The sequence below is a fragment of the Candoia aspera genome, chromosome 1, assembly GCF_035149785.1.
Source record: "Candoia aspera isolate rCanAsp1 chromosome 1, rCanAsp1.hap2, whole genome shotgun sequence".
Lineage (NCBI taxonomy): Eukaryota > Metazoa > Chordata > Lepidosauria > Squamata > Boidae > Candoia > Candoia aspera.
Genome location: NC_086153.1, coordinates 312,616,847 through 312,629,686, shown reverse-complemented (window position 1 = coordinate 312,629,686; position 12,840 = coordinate 312,616,847). Strand labels below are relative to the sequence as shown.

Below are 12,840 nucleotides of genomic sequence, written 5' to 3'. Positions count from 1 at the left end.
ACAGAACTATAGTTTGTATCAGATAACTCTAAGATTAATATCAAGCAACTAAACATTTAATTAAAAGTCAATTAAAAATTAAATTAAAAGGTTTTTTTACTGCATCTCTTCAGATTTTCGCTATTTGATGCAGCCGAAAATGACTCAGATCAACTTAACATAGTAGCACAGCCAAGTAGGGATACAATGCTAAGTGAAATTCAGTTGCAGCTTTCGTCAGTGTTACTAGGAGACCATTGATAGCAAAGAGCTTGGTAATCACAGAGAAGGTGCTAAATGATAGCTATTTATGAACAGAATACCATTCTTATGACAACTGGCTTGCTCTGAGATCCCTAAATATAAAGAGAAGCTAGTATCAACACATCGCTTTAAACCAAACCTTTGGTTTGGTTTGGATTAGCTTGTTGTGTAAACCCACCAACTGTGATTTATTCAATATAGTTTGATCAAATAATCTAAGTTTAGGCTATGACATCAACTTTCTTTTACAAAAATTTAACATGAGTTTAAAGAGTTTACATTTTTCAAATCTTTTAATTAGTGGACTTTGCATCTTTCCAAACTTTCCTTTTATGCAAGTATTATTCTTGTAACATAAATTGCTAAAATTCAATTTGCACATTCAGCTTATAGAAGACAAAAAACTATAGGGACAAACTTGCCAATTATAATCATAAAACATAATCTTGGAAAAATTACTAGTGGATCAGATTTACTGTCGTCATTGGCAATCACTCGTAGTTGAGTAAGAGTGTCTTCCAGGATTAGAATCTTAATGGTGGATCCGTAAGTGGCTGTAAAGGCCAATTCTGGATCTGCACAACCTCCCACAATGAGGGCATAAATTTCCAGGTGGAAGATGGTCACGATGAGGATTTGTTTGACATGCCTTCCTCTTAGCTCGCTTCTCCCTTTCGCCCTGTACTAGTGCTTCTTCAAAGTCTGTAGCACCTTAATAAGGGGTGATCTCCAATTTAAATGCTCATGAGTTAGGACTTCCCAGTTCTCAGTGCTGATATTAAACTTTTTAAAATTAGCTTTGAGAGCGTCTTTGAATCTCTTTTGCTGTCCACCAATGTTCCATTTTCCGTTCTTAAGTTGGGAGTAAAGTAGCTGCTTTGGAAGACGATGATCAGGCATGGCCGGTCCAGCGAAGTTGATCCTGGATGATCACTGTCTCAACGCAGATGGTCTTCGCTTCTTCCAATACGCTAACATTATTGTAAATTACATTTACTGTATCATACACTATGGAGTCCTTGGTGCTCTCTGAGCTTGGTTGTTTGATAACAGTTCAACGCTGAGCTACATATATCCTCATCTATTGTACCATACATTATATTTTGTCACTGTGTTTGTGGCTATTATTAATGAACATAATTCATGTTGAGCTCAATCCCAGCATAACTTCTGATATTATACAGCATTTGTATACAAGATGTCCATGGTTTAATTTAATATAAATTATAAACATCATTCCACAAATAAACGTTTTCCTTAACCAACCAATTGTATTACCACAATGATGGCAAAATGGGTTGAAGAAATTACTACTCAGCAGTGTCTGCAGGATTTATTGCTTTTGTTAGGATGACAAAAACAGTATTGTGCCACCAGCCCCACCCTTTCAGATATGCATGTGATGTCATACCACACATACAAAAGGGCTGCTTTGTCATACTTCTTTCATGAGTTTGACTGCCCTTGCTACCCCTTGTGGATGCTACTCTAACTATTCCTTGAGGAGCTGAAGCATACACCAATTTGTGTACTCCTGAAGCATACACCAATTGAAATACAACTTATCATAGTCTTTTTGCATTGTACTGAATGATGGAAACTGAATAAATTTTTTGAAGAACCATAATATTTGCATCAAGTTCAAGCTTCAGGCTTAAAACATAGGGAAAATATAAACAGGCATTAACAAGATAGAAAACAGTGAATAGATTGCAAATAATAATAATAATAATAATAATAATTTATTAAGGGACCAATTATAAAATGCATTCTAATGTCATTTCAAGTTTTCATCAAGGTAAGTAACTTTCCCAGCAAGAAAAAGCAGCATGAACACCAAAGTGCTATGCCATACGATAAAAAAAAAAATCCAACTATGAAACAGTGGACAATAGAAGGGAAAAGACTGATCAAGTTGTTGTGAAACAAGAAATTCTTTGGGGGAGCCAATATTGTAAACAATATTGAATAAACCTCATTGTCCTATGTTAAGTGAGGATTGCAGGTTAATCATTAAAAGACAGTGGTAGAGCCAGCACTGTCTTTTAAAAGAACAGTATGCATTGCAAAAAATGAAAAATAAAGATTCTCACAAGTTCAGCTCGAGGTGGCTGCACTTATGTGGTTTTCTTGCCAGCGTTATGAAAGTGGTTTTCCATTACCTTCTTCTAAGATGCTTTTTCAACTTTCCACTTTAGCCCACAATCTTGGAAATACAGGTGGTTCCCCAACTCCCATCCCCACCAGAATATGAAACACATACGACAAAGCGTACTGCTATTTGATTCTAAAATCCAAATTATCAGAACATATGTTGCTGGGAGTTGAATACCAAGTTTCAATACATGGTTAAGAATAATGGGCATTTAACAATTGTTAATGGTATCCACCATAGCTTACTTTCAGATCAAGATAGGCATACTAAATTAAAACTATATAGGTAAAGGAAATTATCCACAATTTAGTGAAACTTCCTAAAGGCTGTACAAACAGGGGTCTCAGAGTTTTCTGATCTCTTCATTAACAAAATAATGGTAATGGTTAGAGTACATAACATGTGTGTGCAAGAGGCTCGCTATTACACCTAACTTTTATTATTTTTAGGTATTTTAAATTTTAAATGCTGATATGCAGGAAAGTAGAATGTCATGCTTCAGCACTGACTTTATTCCCACGAAAGCCTCTGAATCCCTCCTCATTTCTTGAGAAAATAAAAATGTTGGCTAACTACAGTCTAGTGCAGCCTTTCTCAACCTTTAACCCTGGCGGAATCCTTGAAATATTTTTCAGGCCTCAGGGAACTCCTGTACATTCAGGCTCAAATATAGGCCACAAGTTACAAAATTATTATATTTGTTTCATGTGTAGGCCTGTATATATGCATACTCCAAGGCCTGCACATTTTTAAAGTCTCATCCTTTTACTAACCAAAGAAAGATTCTCAAACTTCCTCCCAAGTACCCTTCTTTTATTCATTTTCATGCATCAGCTTTACATTTATATTTTTGCCACGTATTTCAGCCCATTAAAAATCATGTCACTTCTTCCTTACATTACAATACATACTAAAACTACTGCTCTGACTGCCTTTCATTTGGTAATTAAAATATTCCCCTTTCTGGTCTTCTCTTAGTTTCACATTGGTCTTTTAAATGTACTTGTGCATTGTTTAAAAAAAATATTTCTCTCATACAACACCTTTCCTTAAGTCCCTGCATTGTTTGCCTCTCCATTTATGCAGCCTGAACGAGATTCCTATTAATCTTTCGGTATAAACATCTAGTACCCATCTCATCCTTCAGCAAAGGATCGTTACCTTGTCGTGGTGCTGGAGCTTGAGCGCCTCAATGATGCCATGAGCTAAACTGTGAAGGGCCACCCAAGATGGGAAGGTCGTGACAGAGAGGTCAGACTAAATGCGATCCCCGGGGAAGGTAATGGCAACCCACCCCAGTATTCTTGCCGTGAAAACTAAATGGATCAGTACAGCCAGAGATATGTTGGTATACCATCGGAAGATGAGACCCCCAGGTCGGAAGATGGTCAAAATGCTACTGGAGAGGAACAGAGGATGAGTTCAACTAGCCCCAGACGTGATGACGCAGCTAGCTCAAAGCCGAAAGGATGGCTAGCGGCTGACGGTGCTGGTGGTGAATGGCGAATCCGATGTTCTAAGGATCAACACACCATTGGAACCTGGAATGTAAGATCTATGAGCCAGGGCAAATTGGATGTGGTTATTGGTGAGATGTCAAGATTCAAGATAGACATTTTGGGCGTCAGTGTACTGAAATGGACTGGAATGGGCCACTTCACATCAAAAGACCACCAGATCTACTACTGTGGACAAGAGGACCACAGAAGAAATGGAGTAGCCTTCATAATTAATAGTAAAGTGGCTAAAGCAGTGCTTGGATACAATCCAAAAAACGACAGAACGATCTCAATTCGAATTCAGGGCAAGCCATCTAACATCACAGTGATCCAAATATATGCCCCAACCACAGATGCTGAAGAAGCTGAAGTAGAGCAGTTCTATGAGGATCTGCAGCACCTACTGGACAACACGTCTAAAAGAGATGTTATTTTCATCACAGGAGACTGGAATGCTAAGGTGGGCAGTCAAATGACACCTGGAATTACAGGTAAGCATGGCCTGGGAGAACAAAACAAAGCAGGACATAGGCTGATAGAACTTTGCCAAGACAACTCACTCTGCATAACAAACACTCTCTTCCAACAACCTAAAAGACTGCTTTATACATGGACTTCACCAGATGGACAACACCGAAATCAGATTGATTACATCCTTTACAGCCAAAGGTAGCGGACATCTATACAGTCGGTAAAAACAAGACCTGGAGCTGACTGTAGTTCAGACCACAAACTTCTTCTTGCACAATTTAGGATCAGACTAAAGAGTTTAGGGAAGACCCACAGATCAGCTAGATATGAGCTCACTAATATTCCTAAGGGATATGCAGTGGAGGTGAAGAATAGATTTAAGGGACTGGACTTAGTAGATAGGGTCCCAGAAGAACTCTGGACAGAAGCTTGCAACATTGTTCAGGAGGCGGCAACAAAATACATCCCAAAGAAAGAGAAAACCAAGAAGGCAAAATGCCTGTCTGCTGAGACACTAGAAGTAGCCCAAGAAAGAAGGAAAGCAAAAGGCAACAGTGATAGGGGAAGATATGCCCAATTAAATGCAAAATTCCAGAGGTTAGCTAGAAGAGATAAGGAATTATTTTTAAACAAGCAATGTGCGGAAGTGGAAGAAGACAATAGAATAGGAAGGACAAGAGACCTCTTCCAGAAAATTAGAAACGTTGGAGGTAAATTCCAGGCAAAAATGGGTATGATCAAAAACAGAGATGGCAAGGACCTAACAGAAGAAGAAGAGATCAAGAAAAGGTGGCAAGAATATACGGAAGACCTGTATAGGAAGGATAACAATATCGGGGATAGCTTTGACGGTGTGGTCAGTGAGCTAGAGCCAGACATCCTGAAGAGTGAGGTTGAATGGGCCTCAAGAAGCATTGCTAATAACAAGGCAGCAGGAGACGACGGCATCCCAGCTGAACTGTTCAAAATCTTGCAAGATGATGCTGTCAAGGTAATGCATGCTATATGCCAGCAAATTTGGAAAACACAAGAATGGCCATCAGATTGGAAAAAATCAACTTATATCCCCATACCAAAAAAGGGAAACACCAAAGAATGTTCAAACTATTGAACAGCGGCACTCATTTCACATGCCAGTAAGGTAATGCTCAAGATCCTGCAAGGTAGACTTCAGCAATTCATGGAGCGAGAATTGCCAGATGTACAAGCTGGGTTTAGAAAAGGCAGACGAACTAGGCACCAAATTGCCAAAATCCGCTGGATAATGGAAAAAGCCAGGGAGTTTCAGAAAAACATCTATTTCTGTTTTATTGACTATTCTAAAGCCTTTGACTGTGTGGACCATAACAAATTGTGGTAAGTTCTTAGTGGTATGGGGATACCAAGTCATCTTGTCTGCCTCCTGAAGAATCTGTATAACAACTAAGTAGCAACAGTAAGAACAGACCACGGAACAACGGACTGGTTTAAGATTGGGAAAGGAGTACGGCAGGGCTGTATACTCTCACCCTACCTATTCAACTTGTATGCAGAACACATCATGCAACATGCTGGGCTTGAGGAATCCAAGGCTGGAGTTAAAATCGCTGGGGGAAACATTAACAATCTCAGATATGCAGATGATACCACTTTGATGGCTGAAAGTGAAGAGGAACTGAGGAGCCTTATGATGGTGAAAGAAGAAAGTGCAAAAGCTGGCTTGCAGCTAAACCTCAAAAAAACCAAGGTTATGGCAACCAGCTTGATTGATAACTGGCAAATAGAGGGAGAAAATGTAGAAGCAGTGAAAGACTTTGTATTTCTAGGTGCGAAGATGACTGCAGATGCTGAGTGCAGTCAGGAAATCAGAAGACGCTTAATCCTTGGGAGAAGAGCAATGACAAATCTCGATAAAATAGTTAAGAGCAGAGACATCACACTGACAACAAAGGTCCGCATAGTTAAAGCAATGGTGTTCCCCATAGTAACATATGGCTGCGAGAGCTGGACCATAAGGAAGGCTGAGAGAAGGAAGATCGATGCTTTTGAACTGTGGTGTTGGAGGAAAATTCTGAGAGTGCCTTGGACTGCAAGAAGATCAAACCAGTCCATCCTCCAGGAAATAAAGCCAGACTGCTCACTTGAGGGAATGATAATAAAGGCAAAACTGAAATACTTTGGCCACATAATGAGAAGACAGGACAGCCTGGAGAAGATGCTGATGCTAGGGAGAGTGGAGGGCAAAAGGAAGAGGGGCCGACCAAGGGCAAGGTGGATGGATGATATTCTAGAGGTGACGGACTCGTCCCTGGGGGAGCTGGGGGTGTTGACCGACAGGAAGCTCTGGCGTGGGCTGGTCCATGAAGTCACGAAGAGTTGGAAGCGACTAAACAAATAAACAACAACAACCCATCTCATCTCTATTTAAATAGCATTCTACTTGTTATAGTTATGCATTCATCTTTCTATTATTATTATTATTATTTCCCTTTCCTTCTTGTTAACATACTTCTTACTGGGGCACAAACCTGGATTTTGTTCTTGTTATAGCACTAAATTTATTGGTGAAGTTATAAGAATATTTTCTTTTAAAAATGTAAGTCTGTAATAAGGTTCCCTCTGAGATCTGAATGACAATGATTAAAGCTCCCTTCTGGGTAAAGTGGGTTTGCTTTGGTTGTTGTCCAGTTTGTGTCATCTTTTGTTCTTTGTTTTCATCATTGTATTATTTTATCGTCCTGTATGTTTTTATTCGTGGACGACCTAGAGTTGCTAGGAGTCGAGCAGTGTAAAAATAGATAAATAAATATTTAAGTGATGGTAAGTGTAAAGGCAGTTCTTGTAGATATGAAGTGGATGTAAACTTTTCTCCTGAAATTCAAGCAGAAGAGTTCCATCTGCTTTCTGATCACATCAATTCCTAAATAAAAACTGATTATATATCCAAAGTATGGAAGACAGGCAGCAACCTTCAAAAGAATTGGCCTAATGGTCAATCACAGTATGATATCTGTCTTTACTCTTTTATCATGAGCAATGTTCAATTAAAGAATGAGATTAAAGAATGTTTGCAGGCATTCTTTAATCACAGCATCATAAAATGAAAATTGATATATGATCCCACAGTGATCTTCCCAAGTCTATCAAGAGGTCAATTTCAATGATGAGGATAGCTATACATAAAAGACAGTGTAAGAGTACAAGATAATGTATATGAAGTGCTTCTAGTACCCTAAAATGTTACGCAAATTCATAGTAGCAAAAGTAGCAGTTACTTCTGGTTCAAAGATAACCTTGAAAACAATAACCAAATAAACAAAATCAAGATATCGTTCCATAGAAGTTAAAAAGCAAATTAAGCAGTGAATTTATCCAACACATTAAGCTAAATTATCAGTTATTCTATAATTAATATACCAAAAGAGAGAGAGACAGACAAAAGTTAGTATAAACACAGAGGCAGAATCTTTTTTATGCATTCTACATGCTAATGATTGCCTGGCCAAGGCCAAACATGGATAGGATCAAACGCATGTGTACCCCTTAATCTCACATTCTCATAAACCCACCCACCCACATACACACTCATATTATCCTATTCAGAATTAATGGAACATCTTTAACTGCAGTGCAAACTGTTTGCAATTACTTCCTGACTGTACCATCCTATGCAATTTAGGGGGTTTTTTTAAAGCAAATTTCACTCTTATACTACTCACTCCTTATCTGAATATACAACAAACTAGTATACACAATATAAACTAGACTCCTAATGCTGATTGACTTTCCACTTTATAGCAGACACTTTTAAAAGGGCATGATAAATTGTTGTATTCAAATATATATATTATTTAACACCTGATACTTAAAGCAAAAATTAAATCAATTAAGAGTTCTTGTACTGAGCCATATTTCTTATAAAAACACCAAACTGTAATTTACAGTAAACAATATATGTTTATTTTATATAGCTTCTTGTTTTAATATTCATTCAAAAATGTATTTTTGCTTAAAAGTATGTTTTAATACCCTATTAACTTAATTTCAGGAGCATTCATGTTTATCTATTTAATATATAAATCCCTTATTTTCCAATGTCATGTGAATGCTTTTTATGTGGCAGGTAGTTTTTCACTTTTAAATTACCATCACCGAAGGGAGGTAATTGCATCTTTACTCCCCTGTTAATATTACATCATACACATTGCTTATTAAACTCCTTTTCAATGCAAGCTGATTGATATAGACTATCCTACAGATGAAGTTATCACAATCTGGTAAATGTTCAGTACTTTAACAGATATCGATGCTCTGTAAGCAACCAGGAATATGACATTTTCCTACTCTGCTTCTCACACAATGCAGTAATCTTCATCAATCTTGTTAAAGATTCCTAATTTGAATTGCGTGTTTACATTTTAGTTACTGAATATGACTATGTGTATGCACACATCTTATTTCCAGAGAGTCTTACTATTAATGTTTGATTACTTACTACACAGATAAAGCTACCAACTCTCTTTTGTATTTCATGAGGCACCCTTTTTTGTGATATTTGTGTTTTTTCTAAGATAAGGTATTGCCAACTGTGGATTTCAGATGCTTATTTTTGTATTTATTTTATATAGCTTCTTGTTTTAATATTCATTCAAAAATGTAGTTTTGCTTAAAAGTATGTTATTTTGGAATGGAGAGATATAGGACAGCCACAGCTTGACAGAAATCAGAATTCAGTTAACATTAAGCATAGAAATACTTATGACTAGTTTGTGTATGGAGTCTGAATGTGCTATATTTCATGTATAATAAAAAGATAAATCTTACTGAATTTGAAATCAAATCATGACAAAACTTTTCTGCAAAAAAAAGGAAACAATGAAGATAAAACATTTGATGAAGAATTAGAAAAACCTATACTGTATATGGAACAGGCTTGATTCTCAGTAGCTAGGATTGCCAAGAGTCTACTTTAAATCCCGGCCTAATGATAATACTTTTTTTTCCAGAGTGAATAAACATCTATTCCTATGGGACTTTTTCCAAAGTGTGGGGCTTAGGGACAAAGCTTTTCCTCCTTCTTTCAGGCAATAACTATGGTGGCTTGATAGCTCTCGGTATTGTATCTGCCTATCTGCATAGCCAGGTGCAGTATATAAGTGCGCTTGCAATGTATCTCATTCCATACACACCACATCCATCATCAACAGCAGGCATTACTTTCATTATCCTAAGTATGGCAGAAACAACATCAGCAAATCATAAAAAATGTATCCAGTGATGTTTATCTCCTGACAGAATAGTATTTTAAAAGATTCTGTTTCTCCTTCCATCCCTCTACCCACACCAAAAATCTACATGAGGGTTGGATACTCTCTAGAATCAATCCAGAGCATATGCAGGGTTTGTTACCAATATTACCAATCCTAAAACCTATCATTGCAATGCACTTACTTCAAGCAATCCCACAAAGTTCCACAAGATTCCATATGTTAAAACTCTTTTTATGTATTACAGAACAGAATGGTTAGTGACAAGTTGTAAGCTTGTAACAAGTTTCTTTCTATGTTAAACATTTTATTTACATAATACATAGTAAAATATACATGATAGAAATTGGAAACAATAAAGCAAGAGTTTTTGAGTCAACAAACCATATTTCTAATGCCTAAATTCCTAGCTTATTTGTTTAAAAGAAAGTAATCTCTCCATCGTTGAATATGGTCTGTTAATAAAAATGAAGAATTTTCCCTAGGTAACAAGTTGATCAAACTCTTTAATTTCATAATATCAGCAGTTTGAAGTAGTTCAGCTAACTTCAACCTGTGGGTGAAATCTAACTGCATACACTTGCTAACAAAATGACATCAATAAGCACTGTTCATGCTCCCTCCTACTGTTGTGCAGCCATCTCATCTCCCCAAACTCACGAGAAGGTTGGAGGACTTCCTGGAGTAGATTTTGAGGTCATACCTCTGTGCTGCAAGTAGAAGAGGATGGGAATGGCCCACTTGGGCAATAATAGTCATTGTACATGTTGAAAATTATTTAGACAGCTAACTGTAATTGTAGAGTCATATTACAAATAATGAAACCTAAGTATTAAAATTCCTGCTAAATTTCAGTTTTTTTATTCCTCAATGATTAGTAAGTAATATGCACTTGTAAAATAATAGTATTTGATTTCAGAGATGTATTTCAGAGTTAAAAGAACTTATAATAATATGGTGGTGTTTGTGGATGTAAGAAAAGGTAACACAGAAGTGGCTAATTTGACTTACAGGTTATTATATATCAGTACAAACTAAAACTATTTGTACCATTTTACTTCTGCTATTTACCAAGGAATAAAAGTACATATTTTGGGGGACAGAGTTAAGCGAACAGGGCTTATGAAAAAAAATCATAATTATCTGAGTCTTATTAGGGAAGGGGCATAAACATGCCCTTTATCTCCTAGAAAAATGTTTTATACTGTGTAGCAGATTTTGCAGTCAAAGACCTACATCAAAGATTTTAAAAATATCTACAACCATGTTAAAATTGAAACTTGGAATTAATATTGGTTATTAATAAGTAATGAATAAGCATAAATAACTATACTTTCCTTCAGCAGTATCATATAAAAACACATATTCTTCAATGAAAATAAAATATGAAAAAAAGCTTGAAGATCAGAGTGTCAGAAATGTCACCGTCCTTTGCATTCTCTATTATGGGCATACAAAGTTTAATAAGAGGATCAGAATACATCCAGAACACTAATTGTAAATTGTACTTCTTGAAAACTCCACAGTATAAGCCTTATATCCAGCATGTTTCAAAAGCTTCCTACTTTTTTCAGAATGCATCAGAAATCTAAGAAACAGTATAGCGAAGGTATCACTTTATAATTCCAATATTTTGCTAATTAAATTAAAGCATAATCTGTAAACAGTGGTGTAAATATATTAGTTTTATAACAGAGAACTTCTTTTGTAATATCTCATGTGTTCAAAAGCTACCACCAAGTATTTTAAAGAGAATGGGAAATAATTCTGAGAAAATTTAGTAACTGTCTGCCACATGCAGCATTCTATAGCTCTCTAAGATTCCAAAATAGCAACATGTATCCATATCCTTCACTAATCAGCATGATAGACAGGAATACAAAATCACCATTAATGACAAATTACACAAAATACCTGTTTCTTTGGATGTATTTTATGTATCTTTGATAATGTAATGTGTTTTTCAGCACTTTGACAAACTCTATTGCAGGTTATAAAGGAAGTGTCATCGTACTTTGTACAATCCCTTTTATTACGTATGTTATGACTTGTGTCATAAAGAACTGCAATTTTCTGAAAAAGCTGTAATGTAACTTAAGAGTCCTGCCTCTCTTTCATCTACTCCTCACAAACAGCTTTCTGGGATAGTGACTTCACATCCTTTGACATCAGCACAGCTTGAAAGAGGGGAGGGGAGCACCAGGGTTGAAAGCAGTAAAACCTGTTTAACATTGCAAGCAGCCCACCCAATTGTTAAATCTTTTAAAAATATAGTACAACCCTGCTGTCTAATATTGCAACTTTAATGAATCTGCATCAAAACAAAAATGGATTCTTCTACAAAGGACTTCCTGCTTTCCCTACCCGAGAATCACAATAGCTAGCCACAGAGGTTACGATTCATTCAAACACAAATAACTCACCTCGAATATGTAAAAGGGCCACAGGCTGGAATGGCCCATTTGAATTGGCTGCTTCTACCACCATTCTGTTGCCAGCTTTATTACATGTCAACATTTAGGCTTCGGCAGAGAAAGCCGTGTACTCCTTAAGGCAAGAAACCAGCCTCCATTTTAGTTAAAAAAAAAAAAAAGAAACTGAAGCTCTCTGCAGCTGGAGGGAACTGGCTAGTTAGTGATGTCAGCAGAGATGAGAAAGCCGATTGGCTATCTACATCAACTTAAAATGACTCTAAAAAGCCGCAAATGAAGAGCTCTCTTTGTGACTGTCACTGTGCATTCAGCATGTATATTGTCAGCTTGCTCATACTTCTATTCATCACTAGTAAATGAAAATCTAAACCACTATTTGCAAATACTAGCAAAAAAAAAAAAAAAGCAGAGTATAGCAGCATATCATGACAATAGTGAATGTTCACATTCATTTAAGTGTATTAGGATTTCTCAAAAGAATTTTCATACATTTGGAAGATTATATGTGTTCCTATTTCAGTAGCATTTGCTATAAATGTTAAACATTTATCCTTTCTTCTCTCTAATGAACTTACATCAAATATACAAACTTTATGCCCATACTTTTACAGTTTTACAAAATTCCCCATTATATGGTATAGAAAAATATTTCTTTCCCCTACCCCCAAATATACACATTGTGACATGTAAATTTCTTCGAAAGGTCTGAAAGCAACAGTTACATTAAATTTATTCATGGTTCTTAAAAAAAAAAAAAAATTCTGGAGACTATCACTCAAGAGAAGCACACAAGG

General features: G+C 36.5%; 1 protein-coding gene across 5 annotated transcripts in view; it reads right to left on the bottom strand.

Moving 5' to 3' along the window:
* Window positions 1-12,840, bottom strand: part of PPP2R5C (protein phosphatase 2 regulatory subunit B'gamma) — a 75,829-nt gene that overhangs the window by 40,446 nt on the left and 22,543 nt on the right. For 2 of the 5 annotated variants that reach the window (XM_063290332.1, XM_063290333.1), the window contains exon 1: window positions 12,038-12,187. The exons of the other annotated variants lie outside the window; for them this stretch is intronic. In XM_063290332.1, coding sequence (XP_063146402.1) covers window positions 12,038-12,131 — 94 coding nt within the window. In that variant the 5' untranslated portion in view covers window positions 12,132-12,187. Of the gene's footprint in view, window positions 1-12,037; window positions 12,188-12,840 lie in introns of those variants that run through there. 5 annotated transcript variants of the gene reach the window in all.